This window comes from Camelus ferus, chromosome 22, assembly GCF_009834535.1.
Source record: "Camelus ferus isolate YT-003-E chromosome 22, BCGSAC_Cfer_1.0, whole genome shotgun sequence".
Lineage (NCBI taxonomy): Eukaryota > Metazoa > Chordata > Mammalia > Artiodactyla > Camelidae > Camelus > Camelus ferus.
Genome location: NC_045717.1, coordinates 23,955,108 through 23,971,782, shown reverse-complemented (window position 1 = coordinate 23,971,782; position 16,675 = coordinate 23,955,108). Strand labels below are relative to the sequence as shown.

The following is a 16,675-nucleotide window of genomic DNA, read 5'->3' as shown; positions in this document are numbered from 1 at the left end:
GAAATGCTGAGGCCAGTGGTCACCCGAGCCTCCTGGTGTGACGCTCTCGCGCTCTCCTTGTAACCTCTGTCCCTGCCTCCTCCCGTGAGAGCTGAGAAAATGCTGCCGGCAGAGTCTTGCCTGAGAACCCCCAGCATAGCCACCATGGCCCCGGTGCATTCCTGTCCCCTCCTGGCCTTCCAGGTGGGTGAGGACTGTGCTTCATCCTCTCAGCCTCGGGATCTGTTCAGATGCCTGGGCTTCCAGGACGTTCGCAGAGCAGGCAGAGGGGCAGAGGCGGTGGTGAGCAGGATGCTCCTCATACAGCTGGGGCGCCTGGGGTGCCCAGCTGTGTGTGACACCGGAGGTGCCGGCACTCCCACTGGGATGAGGTTTGAGAACCGGATTGAGGGCGAGAGCAGCACGAGGCTTCCCTGGCCTGAGGACTCGCCCAATTCCAAGTCCACTTCCGGCAGACGTCCTGGCCCTGCACCCCCATGCCTGTCCGTGGAGACAGCACTGCGTGGCCTCAGGGTGGTGGGAAGCTGCTTGTGTGGCTGGAGGAAACCTCCCGGTCCCCGGCCGTCACCCCGTAGATGCTCCCCCTCTGCGGGAGGTTCTTGCCCAGCTGGGGAGCGGCCGGTCCCAGCAGGAGTTACTCTTCTGCCTGAGCCCGTGGGCTGAAAGAAGCTGAAATAAAAGCTGTGGCATCTGAAGTTGAAGGGGCAGAGACAGAGAAGTTTCTGTTTAACACTCAGCGAGAGTCGGAGTCGCTGTCTCACGTGCAGAAGTCCTGCTGAGCCAGTTTTTCATCTTCTGCTTTAGTCTTCAGTTGATGATGCACATGGAATTCGAAAACCGTCTGAGTGGCTTCTTTCATTCTGAATCTAATTTGAGGGCAAGGATGAGGCAGGTTCTAGAGGCGCCACAGAGATCTGACCGGAGCTCCTGGTGCGGGACGGACCGTGCGGAAGATGAGATGTGGTCCCTCTGCGATGAGGCGGCTTCGCCTTCCAGCTAGGAGGGCTGTGGTACCAGCCATGCTGGCCCAGCCACGGTGAAGGTCAGGGCCGCAGGAATGAGCGCCTTGCAGGTTCCTGGGGGACCGCTGATGCTCATACCATGGCAGACAGCGCCCCTGTGTCAGGAAAGGCAGGAATGGGACGTGGGGGGATCGAGGGGATCTGGCTGGGAACTGAGGCCGGCATAGGCCAGGCTGGTGACAGGTGGGCAGAGCAGGAGGGACATCTCTCAGTGGCTTCCATTTTACAGGATGTTGGGGTGGTGGTGCCGCTGCCCAGCTCCCATGGGAGTCTGTGCCTGACCTGCAGAGGCCTGGCCACCCCATTTCCTGTCCCTGGAAGGGACCAGCCCTGAGCTGGGGTGACCAAGGCACCTCCCTGCGGAGGGGCTCAGGGGCCGTGAGGTGGGGACCCACCCCGTGAGCTCTCACTGGGTGGGGTTGCTTCCACGTTGCTGAAGCTCCTCCCCACTCCTGCTTTGCTGCAGAAGCCTTCCCTTTCTCTGGGGACGAGGACGTGGGCGACCCTGAGGCCTTGAGGTCTTTGCTGTCCCTGCAGTGGAAGAACAAGTCGGCCAGCTTCCAGGCCGAGAGGAAGTTCAACGCGGCAGCTGCCCTGACAGAGCCCTACTGCGCCATCTGCACCCTCTTCTACCCGTACAGCCAGGTGAGCCGGCCGCCAGGGTCCCTGCCCCCGCCCGTGCCAGGCTCGCTCTGCCTGAAGGGAACCCTTCCCTCCTGAACCCACTGGCCATCGGGGCCGCAGTGGGCTCAGTGCAGAGCTGGGCTGCGGGGCTGAGGGCCCTGTGAGGGCTGCAGGGACAGAGCCCGGGTATGAGTTTCACTGGAAGGTAACTTAACATGCATACAAATGGGGCCATGAAAGGGGATGGGGGATCTCAAGGAGGCATCACAGAGGGCTGTCCTCTGAAAGTCCCTCAGCCCAGCCTGGGGGGCAGTGTGGGCGGGAAAGGGCCTGTGTCTTTAAACAGGGGTCTAGAAGCCTGACCAGGGTGGGGCTGGCAACGGCGGGCTGGGGATGGGCGGAGAGCCCCGTGTGGCCTGGCCCGGACGCAACCCCCTAATCTGTCCCAAGCTGTGAGCCTGGCCTCTTCCCACACTCGGCCCTGTGCCATCCACCACCAGATCTTCCCGGTTTCCTTCTTAACCTGTTTCCTCCTCATCCCCCTCTCCCGGCCCTGACCGCTGCCTGCTTTCCAGCCCTTTTTTCCTGCCTGCCTTCTGCCCTTCCTGTTAGCACCCACCACAGCTGTGCATCGCCCGGCTGGAAACCCTGCCAGGCTCATCACAGGCCCCGGCCTCGACACGTGCCCCACGGCCATCGTCTCCTGTGATACCTGGGTGATATCTGCCCCCCACATAGCACGCTCCGTGCTGCCGCCCCCCAGCATCTCCCACACATCCACTCAGCTCCATGCTGTGCCAGGTGGATTTCTGTTCATTCTTTGTGTCCACTCAGCTGCCACCTCTTCCAGGAAGTCTTCTTGGACCACTGTCCTAGGCTGACTCTGGCATGCCCCTGGGGCTCCTCTGCCCACCTCTGCTCTCACTCCTGCCCTCTGCTTATCAGCCCCTGGAGGATAGGGCCAGATCTCACTTGCTCTGGGGTCCTCAGATCCTAGCCTAGTACCTGGTGTTTTCCATGCATTTGCTGAGCTGTTCGAGGTCTGTGCCCCGTATGTCAAGGGCCTTGCCTCTCAGAGCTGCCTGGACCTGCTGTCCAGCGATTCAGCATGTGGTTACAGAAGCAAATGAGACATAACGTCCAGACGTCTTCTCCAGGCGCCACCGTCCTCAGTGCTGCTGGGATTCAGTGCTGGGAATGCCAGCTTAGGAGGCGAATCTCATTAATCCCAGTTGCTAAGTGAAGCATTGTGACGCAATTTAATCATGCCCATGGTACCAGTGGGCCTCTCGGGGCTGCCGCTTCTGCCGTCCGGAGTCCCCAGAGTCAGGAACCAGGCCTCACTTGTCACACATCGTGGGGAGGGCTGTGGCTGAACATTCTGCCTGTTAGGAAACCAGCCAGTCCCCTAATCCAAGGTGCCCCTCCCCCACAGTGCACCAGGCTGATGGTCCCCAGTAAGCTCTTTCCTTCTGCCAGGAGCAGGGCAGAGCCCTCCCATAACTCTGGGTACTGGGGAGGCACGTCTGGGAGCCCCACCATCCTGTGACAGGTCCAGGGTTGCTGGATCCTGGTGATGTGGGCAGGGCGTTTTCATCAGTCTTTTCATGTGATCAGATCTGAGGGGCTTGGGGAGGACTAGGGTGCAGCCAGCATGAGGTGCCCGTCAGAGGTGGCGAGATGCCCCACAAAGATACACAGATAACATGGCGTCAGGTGATGGTCAGGACCACAAGGACAGACAGGAGAGGTGAAGGCCTGGAGGCCACTGTTCATTTGGGCTGGGCGGTGTTCAGAGCACACCTGAGCAGAGATCTGAGCACCCCAGGCAGCAGGAACAGGTGTGCAAAGGCCCTGGGGCAGGACCAGGCCTGGCATCTGGGATGTTGGAGGAACCACGAGGAGGTTTGTGTGGCTGGAGCTGGGCGAGCCAGGGGCAGTACAAGAGGGACAAGGGCAGCAGGGTGATGTCTGTGCTGCGTCTGGACGTAACCCTAAGTGGGAGGGATTGGGGGGCGGATGGAACAGGATCTGTCTTTGGGGAGGATCTCTGGGGCTTCCAAAGCAGGGTTAGGGGCTGGGATTGTGCATCCGGGACACCCGTCATGAAGCAGCTGCAGGTGTCCTGGTTGGAGTGCTAGTCCAGCGAGGAGCAGGCCAGGAGTGTGCTTGGGGACGGCGGCTGCTGAGGGGCAGGCAGGGGACAGAGAAGGATGCCCACCCCCCACCCAACCCTGGGCTCTCCCCTGAAGGTGGCGCCCCTTCCTGCAGTCCCTACAGACAGAGAAGGAGATGCCCCAGGCCTCGCTCGGGGAGGGTCCCTTGGCCACATCGCCTTCCAAAAGCGGCCAGAAGACGCGGCCGCTGATCCCGGAGATGTGCTTCACCTCCAGTGGCGAGAACACAGAGCCGCTCCCCGCCAACTCCTACATCGGGGACGATGGAACCAGCCCGCTGATCGCCTGTGCCAAGTGCTGCCTGCAGGTCCATGCCAGTGAGTGCCGGGCCTGCGGGGGGCTGTGGCAGGAGGGGAGCTGTGAGGTCTGCAGCCCTGCTTCACTGCCTGAGTCCAGGAAGCCCCTTCCTTTGGCTGCTTCCTGGTGCCTACAGCAGGACCTGGCATCATGGGGTGGGGGTCTTGACCTTTGGGGGCAGACATCTTGCCCTTCCCCCTGGCCAAGGTGGGCCCGCCTGGTCAGCCTCCTTCTGGACGGTTCTGCCGAGGCCTGCCCTCCCTGCAAGGGCTGAGATGCTTTTGAACGCCGCTTTGGGTCCAGGATTGGAATTTATGGTAAAACTGAGATTCTAGAATGGTCAAGGGGTCTGATTTATCTCTACCATTGGTGACTACCCTCCCCCAAATCCTGAAGGCCTGACCGTAGCCTGAGACAGAGATGGATGTCTGTCCCTTTCTTGGGCCTGGGTGGGGCTGGGCATCGTTTGGGAGACTGAGTTCCCAGGATGAGAAGGAAGCTTTCTGGGGCCACTTTAATTTCATGTGCAGCCCGTGGAAGAAGCTGCCGTAGATCTGTCTGATGTCCACCCCCGCGGAGGACTGCCCAGAGCTCACTTTGTCTCCTGGCTGGAGCCTGTGTGCTCTGCCCGGCTGGGCCTGGCTATGAGACACGCTCCCAGGGTGAGGGGGGGTGGCAGCGGCTGAGCCTACCACCCCGCTGCTCTCAGGGCACCTGAGGTCCAGCCACACAGGGGGAGAGGAGCTGCCCTCACTGCCCTTGGGAGGCAGAAGGCTGGGCACAGGCGTCTGCCCTGAGACCTGGTGCTGGAAGGAAGGGGGAGCCTTCAGGAGCCTGGGGCCCCCAGGCCCAACCCTGGCTGAGTGCCCCAGGGGACAGAGCAGGGGGCCAGTCACGGCACCTTGCTGTCCCCCAGGGCCTCTGTGGGGACACAGAGCCCCTTTCTGGTGCCCTGCTTTCTCCCTGTGCTTCCACTGGGGACCCCTGGGCACTGGCCAATGCCCACTCCAGCTCGCAGAGCTTGTTTGTTGGGGGATGAGCCCTGGCTGGCTGAGGGGCCCTACAGTGCTCTGACCCCGGGTGAGACAGAGCTGTGGAGTGGGAGGTGCCTTCTGTGCTGGCTCAGGGGTGTGGCCCTCTGCCCTCCTCCCTGCCCTCTTCCCATTTGTAAGCTGGGACCACGTCCCAGAGCCAACCACCTTGGTAACCCAGAACCTCCGACTGTGTGTGCAGAAGTAGCGCTTCCACCACCCGGCTCCGCTGCCCTCCGCTTGACCCAGGCTCCCTGAGGCCCGCTTTGCTCTATCACACAACCTCCCGGCCACTTTCCCCCACTCTCAGCTCAGCAGGCCTCCCAGGCCAGGGTTGGGGTGTGTTCTCCTGCATGGGGGGCCTGCTCTCCTTCCCCACGTCTGTTTCCAGATTCCCTGCGGCTCTGTGTGCAGTGGCCTGGATTAAGGTAGAGCGGCTGGTGAGAGCAGTTACCCTCAGTACCGCAGCCGCACCCTGGGGCCCCGTCAGCCCGCATGCAGCCGCGGTGACTGAGGTCGCCTGTCCCTGTCTTCCAGGTTGCTACGGCATCCGCCCTGAGCTGGTCAACGAGGGCTGGACGTGTTCCCGGTGCGCGGCCCACGCCTGGACTGCGGTAACTCGCCCCTGCAGCTGGGGTGGTGCTCTGAAAGTCGTCACAGCCCGTGGGGGAGCTGGGCCTGGGCCCTGGGCTCGCCCGATCCTGCAGGGTGACCTTGGGCTGGTGGCCTCTCCTCCCTGGGTCTCGGGTGGAGCCCGACGCACTCCCAGCCCTTCACTTCCATGGCCGCTAGTTTGAAATGTAAGGACTGCGGGCAGGGGACGGACCAGGTCCCGGAGCAGCAGGCGGGCGGCCTCGGCCTGCACACCCCTCACCACGCGGCTGTCTGGTTCCCGCAGGAGTGCTGCCTGTGTAACCTCCGGGGAGGAGCCCTGCAGATGACGACTGACCGGAGGTGTGTGGAGGGCCTCTCCTGGGGGTGTCCAGCCGGGTGATTCAGATGAGGTCCCGTGGGCCTAACCCTGGGGTGGGGACAGGGTGTACACATGACTCCCTGACCCCACTCGCTTGACCCCAGGTGGATCCACGTGATCTGCGCCATTGCGGTCCCTGAAGTGCGGTTCCTGAACGTGATGGAGCGCCACCCCGTGGACATCAGCGCCATCCCTGAGCAGCGGTGGAAGCTGGTAGGGGCCCTGGAGTCCCGCCCCAGGGGTGCAGGGTCGCTGTCAGGGAGCTAGCTGATGACTTTGAATAGGCACGGAGGTGCCTGGGGGAAAGCAAGGCACTCTCCTGGTCTCTGTTTCCACCTTTTCACACAGTGGAAGCCGCCGCCCGCACTCTGTCCTGTTCTTTCATGCTTAACCTGAACTCTAATGCCAAACAAAATATTAAATACACAATACAGTCACAGTGCTCATACAGCAGGGCCTTAGAACATCTTCAATGTGCATACCTGAAAGTTCATACATGTTAAATAGCAACTGTTTCCCCTCCCCCCAACCCCTGCAACCACCCCTCTTCTCCCTGCTTCTGTGAGTTTGTTTTAAATTCCTCGTGGAAGTGGAATCACGCACCACATGGCCTTCTGTGTTTCGCTTATTTCTCTGGGCGTAATATCCTCAGCGTCCATTCATGTTGTTGCAAATGGCAGGATCTCCTTTTTCATGGCTGAATAATATTCCACTGTATTTCTACACATCTTCTTTATCCCTTCATCTGCTGACAGATCTTTAGGTTGTTTCCAGGTCTTAGCTATCTTGTAAACGATGCTGCAGTGAACATAGGGGTACAGATATCTTTTCAAGACAGTGGTTTTGTTTCCTTCAGATAAATATCTAGGAGTAGGATTGCCAGATCATTGGGCAGTTCCATTTTTAATTTTTTGAGGAACCTCCACACACTGTTCTCCACAGCGGCTGCACCAGTTGACATTCCCACCAACAGTGCAGGAGGGGTCCCTTTTCTCCACATCCTCACCAACGCTTGTTGTCTCTTGTCTTCGTGATGATAGCAGTTCTAACAGGTGGTTTTGATTTGCACTTTCCAGATGATTAGTGATATTGAGCATCTGTTCGTGTACCTGTTGGCCATTTGTATGTTTTCCTCAGAGAAATGGCTGTTTTAAGTCCTTTGCCCAGCTTTTAACTGGGCTGTTGGTGTATTTGCTCTTGAGTTGTTAGAGTTCCGTAACTGGTGCCTCTTGCTGCAGGCTGCACTTGCCATCTAAGGAGCACAGCCATCCTTGAGCAGGTGTGGCCTTACAAGGCTCACGCCTCCTGCTTTTGCTGGTAACATTCATTTTGCTGTGGCCTTTGGAGCAGTGGACAGTTGGCAGATGGTGAACAAGCGCTGGCTTCTATACCCGGTTTGGCCACTGGCTGGCTGTGTGATTTCGGACAGGTTACTTGACCTCTCTGTACCCCAGCCTTCCCTTCCATAAAATGGAGCTGCTGATGGTCCCCTGTGCAGTGAACTGGGCCAACCAGGAAAGCGCTGATCGTGCCGTCTGAGCACCAGCACCTGCTCTCAGGTCATCATCGTCTGTGAGTTTGCAAATGACCTTGCTGGGGACATGGGGGTGACATGGGGGAGACAGGATGTGTCTTGTGGCCTCTGGGAGCTGGGTACTTGGCCAGGGGGACAGTACAGCATCTTGGCTGCTTTTCCTGCCGGGCTGATTTCCCAGCTGCCGGGGGGGCAGTACGGCAGTACTGGTGTTCCCCTCCAGTGAGCAGGAGGTAGAGAAACGGGGCTGTGGGCAGCGAGCCTGGTGGGGCGTCCCCATGAAGGAGCAGAGACACCCACCGCGGAGCCCACAGTTGTGCGGCCCCTGGGCAGGGCTGAGTGGGCAGCATGGGAGGGGAGGGGGCCTCAGTCAGGGAGCAGGGTGATTCCTCCAGGAGCGTGGGTGTGAAAGGCCTCATTATTCAGGTGGAGTGATGGCACGCGGCACTGGGATAGATCCTCCCTCCCAGACGCTTTATGGATCATCTGACATTTCCAGCTTGCAGCCTCTTCATTACCGGCACTTGTAACGATGAATTAAAAATCCTTTTACACGAGGTTCACTTATACTGACTAATGGAGCCGTGCAAGGAAGCCAGTGGTTAACTCCTGCTTGCCCGGCCACCCACCTGCCTGCCTGCAGCCACGCGCAGGCCGCAGGCTCCAGACGGTCACTCCTGGGCATCCGCGCATCCATTTGTCCCTGTGACTCCCTGGCTGCCGGCTCTGGGTGCCTGGGGGTCCTGGTGAGTGGGGACTGACCCAGGCCGCCTTGAACCTGTTCTGCCTGTCTCATCGGCCCCGGGGCCCGTTTCAGGTCCTGATGGGGGGAAAGGTGGGCTTTTGCCACAGCGGGTGGGCAGGCGGGCAGAGGGCACGGGATGGGGACAGGCCCGAGACGTCGGACTCCATGCCTCATTAGCATCTGCAGGCAGGGGTGGCCTCCATGGCCAACGGCACGCCCACTGTGGCCCTCAGCCTCCTCCTGGCCGCTGCTCTCTACAGACACCCTGCACCCCGTCCTCAAACTCACAGCCTCCAGTGAGGGAGACCCAGACACAGGACGCACCCTTAAGGCAGCCCTGCGCTCGGCCGCTGACAGATGGTGGCCGGGGTGGTGCCCACGTCCTCACAACAGGGAAAGAGGATAACGAGCCACCACACAGGCTGGGGTGAACCTTCGGTCTTCTCCTGGGCCTCAGCCGTGGGGTCGCGGCCCTGTCTCTAGACGCCTGTTCTCTGCCTTCCGGTCCCTGTGGAGCCATGCAGAGGCCCAGTCCTCGAGGGCCATGTTGTGTGTCTGCGCCTGTCCCTGTAGGTGGGCAGATCAGGCATCGACAGTTTAATAATGAGCTCTCACTGCCATCGATCCTGGGTCCTCATTCCTGCAGCGCCTTTGCTGTGGGGCTTGCCTGGCTTTTGAACATGGTTAATAGTGATAAGGGCAGCTTATTAAATGCCCAGAGGGACAGGCTGGTGGCTGCCTAGCGGCGGCTGGGCCTGGGCCTGGGAACTGATGCCTAGCAGAGCAGGTGGGCCTGGGCAGGGTGTTCCCACCTGGTGGGCCCTCTGCCCCTTCCTAGGAAGGGGCTACACTGCAGCACCTTTTTTTCAAAATTAAGATAAAGTCTCCTATTTTAAAGGGAACATTTCAGTGGCTTTTAGTATATTCACAATAAGGCAACCATTGCCTCTATCTAGTTCCAGAATGTTTGCATCACCCCAGAAAGAAACCCCGTCCCATTGCAGTTACCCCACCCCCAGCCCCTCTCCCAGCCCCTAACAACCACTAACCCACTTCCTGTGTCTGTGGACTGGCCTGTTCTGGACGTTTCACATCCATGAAATCACGCACTGCGTGTCCTTCTGTGTCTGCTTCTCTCACTGAGCATCATGCTCTCAGGGTCCGTCCACATGGCAGTGGGCGGCAGTGCTGCTCTCCTGTTCACGGCTGAGTCGTGTTCCCATGTGTGATTTTTATTTATTTACTTACTTATTTTTTGGTGCCTGTTCCAGGCAGCTCTGTGGAGGAATGGGTGGAAAAGAGTACAGGAAGTGCTCCTGAGTTGGGGGGCCTGGCGGGGGGTTGGGGGGGGTCTAAACAGTGGTCAAGACTCCCGGCCAAGGGGACCTCTGTGGGGTTCTCCCAGGATGCCCCCATCCAGGGCTTGCTGTCCAGCCTCCATATTCCCACCCTGGGTCTGGGAGTCATTCCCAAAGGACAGACCTGGGTACCCCATAAGGAGGCTTCTGGCCCCAGAGGGCAGAGGTGCTGGCTGGAGCCCCATTTCCATGGCCCATGTCCCCCCAGAAATGTGTGTACTGCCGGAAAAGGATGAAGAAGGTGTCTGGTGCCTGCATCCAGTGCTCCTGCGAGCATTGCTCCACCTCCTTCCACGTAACCTGCGCCCACGCCGCCGGGGTCCTCATGGAGCCAGACGACTGGCCCTACGTTGTCTCCATCACCTGCTTCAAGCACAAGTCGGGGGGCCACAATGTGAGTGCCTGCCCGCCCCCTGCCCTGCCCTCCGGCCCGCCTACCCGCCACCCATGCTCTGACACCCCCTTTACCCCCAGGTCCAGGTCCTGAGGGCCGTGTCCTTAGGCCAGGTTGTCATCACCAAGAACCGAAACGGGCTCTACTACCGGTGCCGAGTCATTGGCGCCACCACACAGACCTTCTACGAAGTGAACTTTGACGACGGGTCCTACAGTGACAACCTGTACCCAGAGAGCATCACTGTGAGCCTCTGGGGGTGGGGTGGGGGCAGGGCCAGGGTCAGAGGGCAGGGTGGGGCGGGGGGATGGGTGGGGGCGGGGCGTGGTGGGCGGGGGCGGGGGCGAGGCAGGGGTGGAGTGGGCACAGGGCAGGCGCTGCCCTTAGGAAGCCCAGAGGTGGCCGGATCCTTCACACAGGGTCCTCTGCTGTCAGGGTCACCTGTGTCCCTGCTGGACAGGCCCAGGCTGTAGGTCTGTCCCTGGAAAATACCACCTGCTTGTGCAGAAACAGCAGAGAACGTGGCCCGTCTAGATAACGCCTGCAGAAGGGCTGGGGTGGCTGCGGTCCCCGGGCACCGGCCCACAGCTTGCCTTGTCGGTCCAAGCAGAGCACGCTGCTGTCCTCCTGGCTGCAAAATCTACCAAGTGGACCTTTCTTAGTGCCGGCAAGCATGGGAACAGAGCCCTAGGGTGCCCCTCACCTCCAGCCTGTCCTTCCCTCTACAGAGTAGAGACTGTGCCCGGCTGGGACCCCCGCCCGAGGGGGAGTTTGTCGAGCTCCGGTGGACTGACGGCAACATCTACAGGGCCAAGTTCATTTCATCCGTGACCAGTCACATCTACCAGGTGAGGGTCCTGTTTCCCAGGGACAGGGACAGGGCTGGGGCGGGGCCCTGGAGAGGCCCCACTGGGGATGGTGGCCTTGGCCTGCTGGCTGAGATGGTCAGCACAAGCTGTGTGGCCTCCGACGGTCTGCTGTTTTACCCTTCAGAGGTGTCTCCCCGGGGAATTTGTGTGTGTGTGTGTGTGTGTGTGTGTGTGTGTGTGTGTGTGTGGTAGGACATATGTAACAGAAACTTTACTGTTTTAGCCGTTTTTAAATGGACAGTCCAGTGCCTCTGACTTTTAAAAACTCAAGTCGACTGTGAGTTTCTTCCCATGACTGTGGAAGAGAGATTATTGAAAAATGTGGACTCTTAGAAGAAACTCCCCGTATCCCAGCAACAAGATGGTGGCTCTGACCCTGTGCTGCTTCCTGAGGCCTCCTGCTGGGTGGGGCCGGTGGGTGGCGGGTGAGCAGGGACACCTGCAGGGCGGGTGCAGAGTCTCGGGCTGAGCGGCGTCCCCTTGGCAGGTGGAGTTCGAAGACGGGTCTCAGCTGACGGTGAAGCGTGGGGACATCTTCACCCTGGACGAGGAGCTGCCCAAGAGGGTCCGGTCGCGGCTGGTGAGTGGCTGAGTGGGGGGGGGGTGCCCCCAGGAGCCCTTACTGGGCCCAGGAAGTGGCCCATGCAGGTGGCCTCGACCTCCCATCTCTGCTTTTGCCTGTTCTGGGGTGGGAGGGGCGGTGAGCGGGGAGGAGACGGCAGGGACTGAACAGGGATCTGAGCTGCAGGTTGGCGGTACCAAGAGGAATGGGCTTGTCTCTCGGCCTTTCACTGTGTTCTTTCTTTCATGTTTAATCCAAAGGCAAGGTTTTGAGGGGCAGGGGCTGTGGCCGTGGGTGGAAGAGCTGAGTCAAGCGGGTGGGGGGGTCTCAGACATGAGGTTTACTTGGAGACGGCAGGGCGCAGCCAGCAGATGAACAGCCTTGTGCGCGCCTGGCCTCCCGCCCTCTGTGGATGGCACGGCTGTCAGTGGGACAGGCCAGCCTGGGCACCCGTTCTGCTAGGGGCCAGTGACTGGGAGGTTAGGGCCCCTTCTCCACCTGCTGGGGGGCTCCCTCACAGGATAAGATGGGGGTTCATGCCAAGGCAGGAGGAGCTGTCCCAGTGAGACCTATCTCTCAGAAGGTCAGAAGGTCGGCGGCTGAGGGACGGTGGCCCGGGGCCATTGTCTCCAGCAGGGCCGGCACATTCTCCAGCAAAGCCCTCAGCGAGCAGAGCCCCCGTTTCAGTCTGTTCTGGCTGCTGTAACCAAATACTGCAGACTGGGCGGCTTAAACAGCAAACACTATTTCCCACAGTCCTGGAGGCTGGACGTCCAAGATCAAGGCACCGGCAGATGCTGGCTGGGTGCTGATCTGCAGACAGCCATCTTGTGTCCTCACGCGGTGGGGAGAGAGAGAGAGCAAAAAGGGGTCCCTTTATAAGGTCACTGACCTCACTCACGAGGGCCCCACGCTCATGACCTAATCACCTTCCAGAGGCCCGGCTCCTGATGCCATCACACGGGGGTGGGGGGCTTCAATGTAGGGCTGTGGTGGGGACCTTCAGTCCACAGCACCCCCCCCCCGCACTAACCCCTGTGCTGTCTGGTCTCCTGCAGTCGGTCAGCACGGGGGCTCCGCAGGAAAGCGCCTTCTCGGGAGAGGAGGTGAAGGCTGCCAAGCGCCCGCGGGTGGGTACCCCTCGCGCCGCGGAGGACTCGGGGCGGAACCCGGACTACCTGGCCTTCATGGAGAGCCTCCTGCAGGCGCAGTGCCGGCCCGGAGCCCCCTTCTAGGACAGCCGGCCGCCTGGCCACCCCTCGGCCCAGCAAGGCAGGCGCGGTGGGCCCTGGCATTTGCTTGCTGTGAATCCCTGTCCTCGCCTCCCCGGCCTGAGAGGCTACCTCGGCGACAGGAGCAAGCAGGACGCCGCACGCGCCCCCGGACTCAGGGAGCAGGGCCACGCGGGCTCTGGGGGCCTGCGGGGACACGCGCCACCCCGACGACCCAGATTCGTAAACCACGTAAGCTCTTCTTCTCGAAAAGGTGCTACTGCATTGCCTGCCTCCTGAGCAGCCTTTGAGATTGTGACTTCTGTACATAAATCACCTTTGTGACGTTCTTTCTATAAATACCTATTGTTTAAAAAAAAATGCAAGAAAAAAAGGAAAGAAAAGGAAAAAAATCCCCAAAGTTGTTTTCTAGATTTGTGGCTTTCGAAACAAAACAAATCAAAACAAAACAAAATGTCCTTTTTCTCAGAACCGGCATAACTGCGGGAGATGGAAGCAGCTCGTCTTTTTGTTTGTGGCGCTCTCCGGCCTCCCTGGTCTGTGAGCGGCGGGGATGCGCTGCGGGCCTGGGGCCAGGGGAGGCGAGGGCCAGATGCCCGGGGACCCAGGACGGTGGCGCCGGGGATCACTAGCTCTCCCGGTTGATCAAGAGATCGAGAAGGTCTGGGCGGCTGGCATGGCCTCTTCGGCTGCCCGCGCCCAGCGGGAGGAGGCCGGCAGCTCCCTGGGTGGCCTCCCCGTCTGCCGGGGGGGCCTTTGCAAAATAAATGGTGGCTCCATCTTCTGCTTCTTCCCCTCGGAGGACCATTCCTAGCTGAGGCCTTGGGTGGGTGGCCCTTGGGGGTCTAGCTGTGGCCCTGTGTGGAGGGGCTCTTCCCCAACCCTGAGGGGCTGGCGGCATTCTGGGTCCCCTCTGCGATGCGTGGATTCATGTGTCCAGGAAAGAGAGCATGAGAAAGTGTTGCTGCTTTCAGCTCAAAGGAAAGCTGCCTCTTATGAGGTGTGGGCTGAATTTCCGGGTGAAAATGTGCAACTTGGCCCTGGGCCTGGGAACGAGGGAGCTGGCTCAGCCCACCCCCCTGTTCCCTGCAGAGATATTGAGAGCATAATTTGTATTAAAAAAAAACCCGAAAAATTTGAAAAAGAGGCTCTACCGGTTGCCAGGCCAGAGAGAACTGTGTAAGGAAAGTGGCGAGACCCTTCCTTGGTAGGGGGAGAGGCAGGTGCCCTGGACGGGCGGGCGGGGTGGGGGGGGTGCGAGGGGAGTCAGTGAAATGTGGGGGTTCCCTCTGCATGCAGCAGCCCCCCCCCAGCGCTGTCACTATGTTCATATGTAGTTTGAAAATGCTATTTATATTGTAAAGAGAATAAAAAGAAGCGGGCAGCCGCCTCTGCAGCCCGGGTGGGGCGGGAGGGCCAGCCCCATGGCCGGTCCCTCTGGGCGGCACCCCGTCCGCTGGTCATGGGTTCCCGGACAACTTGTGCAGACGGGGGGCAGCCCGGTGAAGGGAAGCGCACACTCTCCCCACCAAGATATATCTGTGTCTATGTTCAAAAATGAAAAACAGTAAAACCCCACCCATCCTGATTTTTTTTCCCACCCGAGATTAAGGATGCGCTGTATTTTTGCCTAATTCCCCTGCCTCTAGGTTCATAATGAATTAAAGGCTCGTGAGCACTGCGAGTTACAGCTCCAGGTTGTTGCAGTGTCTTCATTTCTGGCGGCAGGTGGTCCCCGGGTGGGGGTGGGCTCGCATTGCCCCTCCAGGACGGAACAGGCGTGGGGCCTCTCCAGAGGAGGAGCTGGGCCTGGCCCTGCAGCCTCTGCTCCCAGCCTCCAGGGAGGAGGAAGCGTTCTTTGGAGCTGGACATCTGAAGCTTGTGTCCACACAGACCCTCCCCAGAGGCTGTCGGGTCCCCATCTCAGGTGGGCCTTGGCAGAGGTGGCTGTGGCAAGCAGGTCGCCTCTGCAAGACAGCTGGGCGGGACTCTGTCTGACCCCTTGCTTGTCAAGGGCCAGCCGGCCACCCTCTCCCCTTGCCCTCCCTTCCTCAACCCAGCCTTGTGACATCTGAGCTGGGGAGCATATTTTGTGGTGGGCAGCCACTGGGCATGCGAGACAGTGGGGTGTCGCCATGGAATGAAGCTAGGCCCTGTATTCATGGCTGTGTCACTCGTCCAGCCAGGACTGGGAATACAGGACCATCGAAGTAGGTCTGACCCCCGCCCACCAGGAGCTGACACCGGTGGGAAAGGTAAACAGTAGGTAAAACACATGGAATGTCAACTGTGATACAAAGAACAGGGAGCCCTGAAGAAGATGAGGGGTGAGCCCTGGGACATCTTGAGGCACCGCTTGTGGAAAGGTCCTGGGGCAGGACTGTGCCTGGTGTGCTGGAGGAACAGCAAGGAGGGCTGTGTGGCTGGAGCAGAGTGACTAGAAGAGGAAGAGGAGGTGAGGGCAGGGAGGAGACAGGAGCAGGTTGTGCGGGGCCTTGTGGGCCGTGGGGAGGACTCTGGCTTCTACCTTGAAGGAGGTGGGAGCCCTGGAGGGCTGTGGGCAGAGGTTAGCAGGACCTGATGCAGGTGCTCATAGATGCCCTCTGGCTACTGAGGGGAGAGCAGACTGTGGGGCAAGGTGTGACCTAGGGGCCCAGGGCAGAGGGGCCTGCCCTGAGCACTTCAAAAGATGACTTTGCCATGACCTGGGAGGGGCAGGCTGGGGTGAGGAGAGGCCAGCAGCTCAGATGTGAGCACAGCCCCCCCCACATGAAGGTACCCGGCTGGACACGGGGCCTCGGGTCAGGGGAGGGCCTTGACGAGAGGTACTTACTGGACAGGTGGGCCTGGGCTGTCCACACAGTGCAGTGATATGGGGAAGCCAAGAGCATGGGATGTGGGCTGTGGACCTGGGGTGCCCCTTCTGGGCCTGTTTTTCTTCTTGAAGAATGGGCATCCTTGCAGGATGCTGTGTCCTGAGCAGATTTTCTTTGACGAAATCTCCATCCAGCCGCTGCCACCCTCGCCCCACCTCTCAGACCCCCTTTCAGGGAGATGCTGCCTGCAGCACCCTCACAGACCCAGTTCCCCCGTCTGCCAAGGGGAGGTGGGGAGGGGGCCCCGCGGCATTGACTGGGCCGGTCAGCATCCTCTGAGCCTGGCTGGGGCCTGGTAGATACGGTCAGCCCTTGGTCCCAAGGAGGGGGCTGCAGACAGCAGTGCGTGAGCGACTGACCCAGGTGGTCTCAGCCCGGCTGCAGACGGCCCGCTGTTCCCAGCACTCTCTGGAAACGTCGCAAAATGGGAAGGCAGTTTGGGACAGGCTGTCGTGGTCTGAGGCCAGGGCTGAGACACCAGACTGGATCCCCAGCTGTGCAGCCAAGTGGAGCCGACGGGGTCTGCGGTACCCTGGGCACCGGCCCTGTGCCCAGCAGCCCTGGAGTTGGATTCGTTCATTCAGGTGGCAGATATGAACTGCCCTGTGCCAGGATCCAGGGAAGTGGCTGAGGAAGAGGGAGGAGGCACAGCTTGTCCGGAGCTTAGAGTTCGGCCAAGCAGGTGAACGGTGGAAACATAAAGGACCACAAGCACAGCTTTGGCATGTGTCCTGAAGCAGAGACAGAGGGGGGGCCGTGGCCCCAGAGATCCTGAAAGGGTGTCAGAGAGGCTTCTAAAGAGGTGATGTTTGGATCTGACCCGCGTCGCTACCCTGGCCTCCTAGCCCGAGGCCCTGCGGCCTGCAGCCCTCAGGCCACATCTGGCCCGCTTGTTTCTGTAAATAAAGCTGTATTGGCACGCAGCCACGCCCATTCACTTAGCACCACCTGTGGTGGCTTTTGCCCTATGAGGGAGGGCTG

The 16,675-nt window shown here is 60.2% G+C and overlaps 1 protein-coding gene across 6 annotated transcripts in view; it reads left to right on the top strand.

Moving 5' to 3' along the window:
* KDM4B (lysine demethylase 4B) overlaps positions 1-14,514 on the top strand; it is a 122,415-nt gene extending 107,901 nt beyond the window's left edge. For 2 of the 6 annotated variants that reach the window (XM_032465848.1, XM_032465849.1), the window contains 10 exons: positions 1,489-1,667; positions 3,918-4,140; positions 5,689-5,765; positions 6,050-6,105; positions 6,229-6,337; positions 9,970-10,155; positions 10,236-10,400; positions 10,884-11,003; positions 11,512-11,604; positions 12,645-14,514. In XM_032465848.1, the coding sequence (XP_032321739.1) occupies positions 1,489-1,667; positions 3,918-4,140; positions 5,689-5,765; positions 6,050-6,105; positions 6,229-6,337; positions 9,970-10,155; positions 10,236-10,400; positions 10,884-11,003; positions 11,512-11,604; positions 12,645-12,821 (1,385 nt within the window). In that variant the 3' untranslated portion in view covers positions 12,822-14,514. Of the gene's footprint in view, positions 1-1,488; positions 1,668-3,898; positions 4,141-5,688; positions 5,766-6,049; positions 6,106-6,228; positions 6,338-9,969; positions 10,156-10,235; positions 10,401-10,864; positions 11,004-11,511; positions 11,605-12,644 lie in introns of those variants that run through there. The other 4 variants (XM_032465847.1, XM_032465846.1, XM_032465850.1 and 1 more) reach the window with 3 other exon arrangements.
* The last annotated feature ends 2,161 nt before the right edge of the window (positions 14,515-16,675 follow it).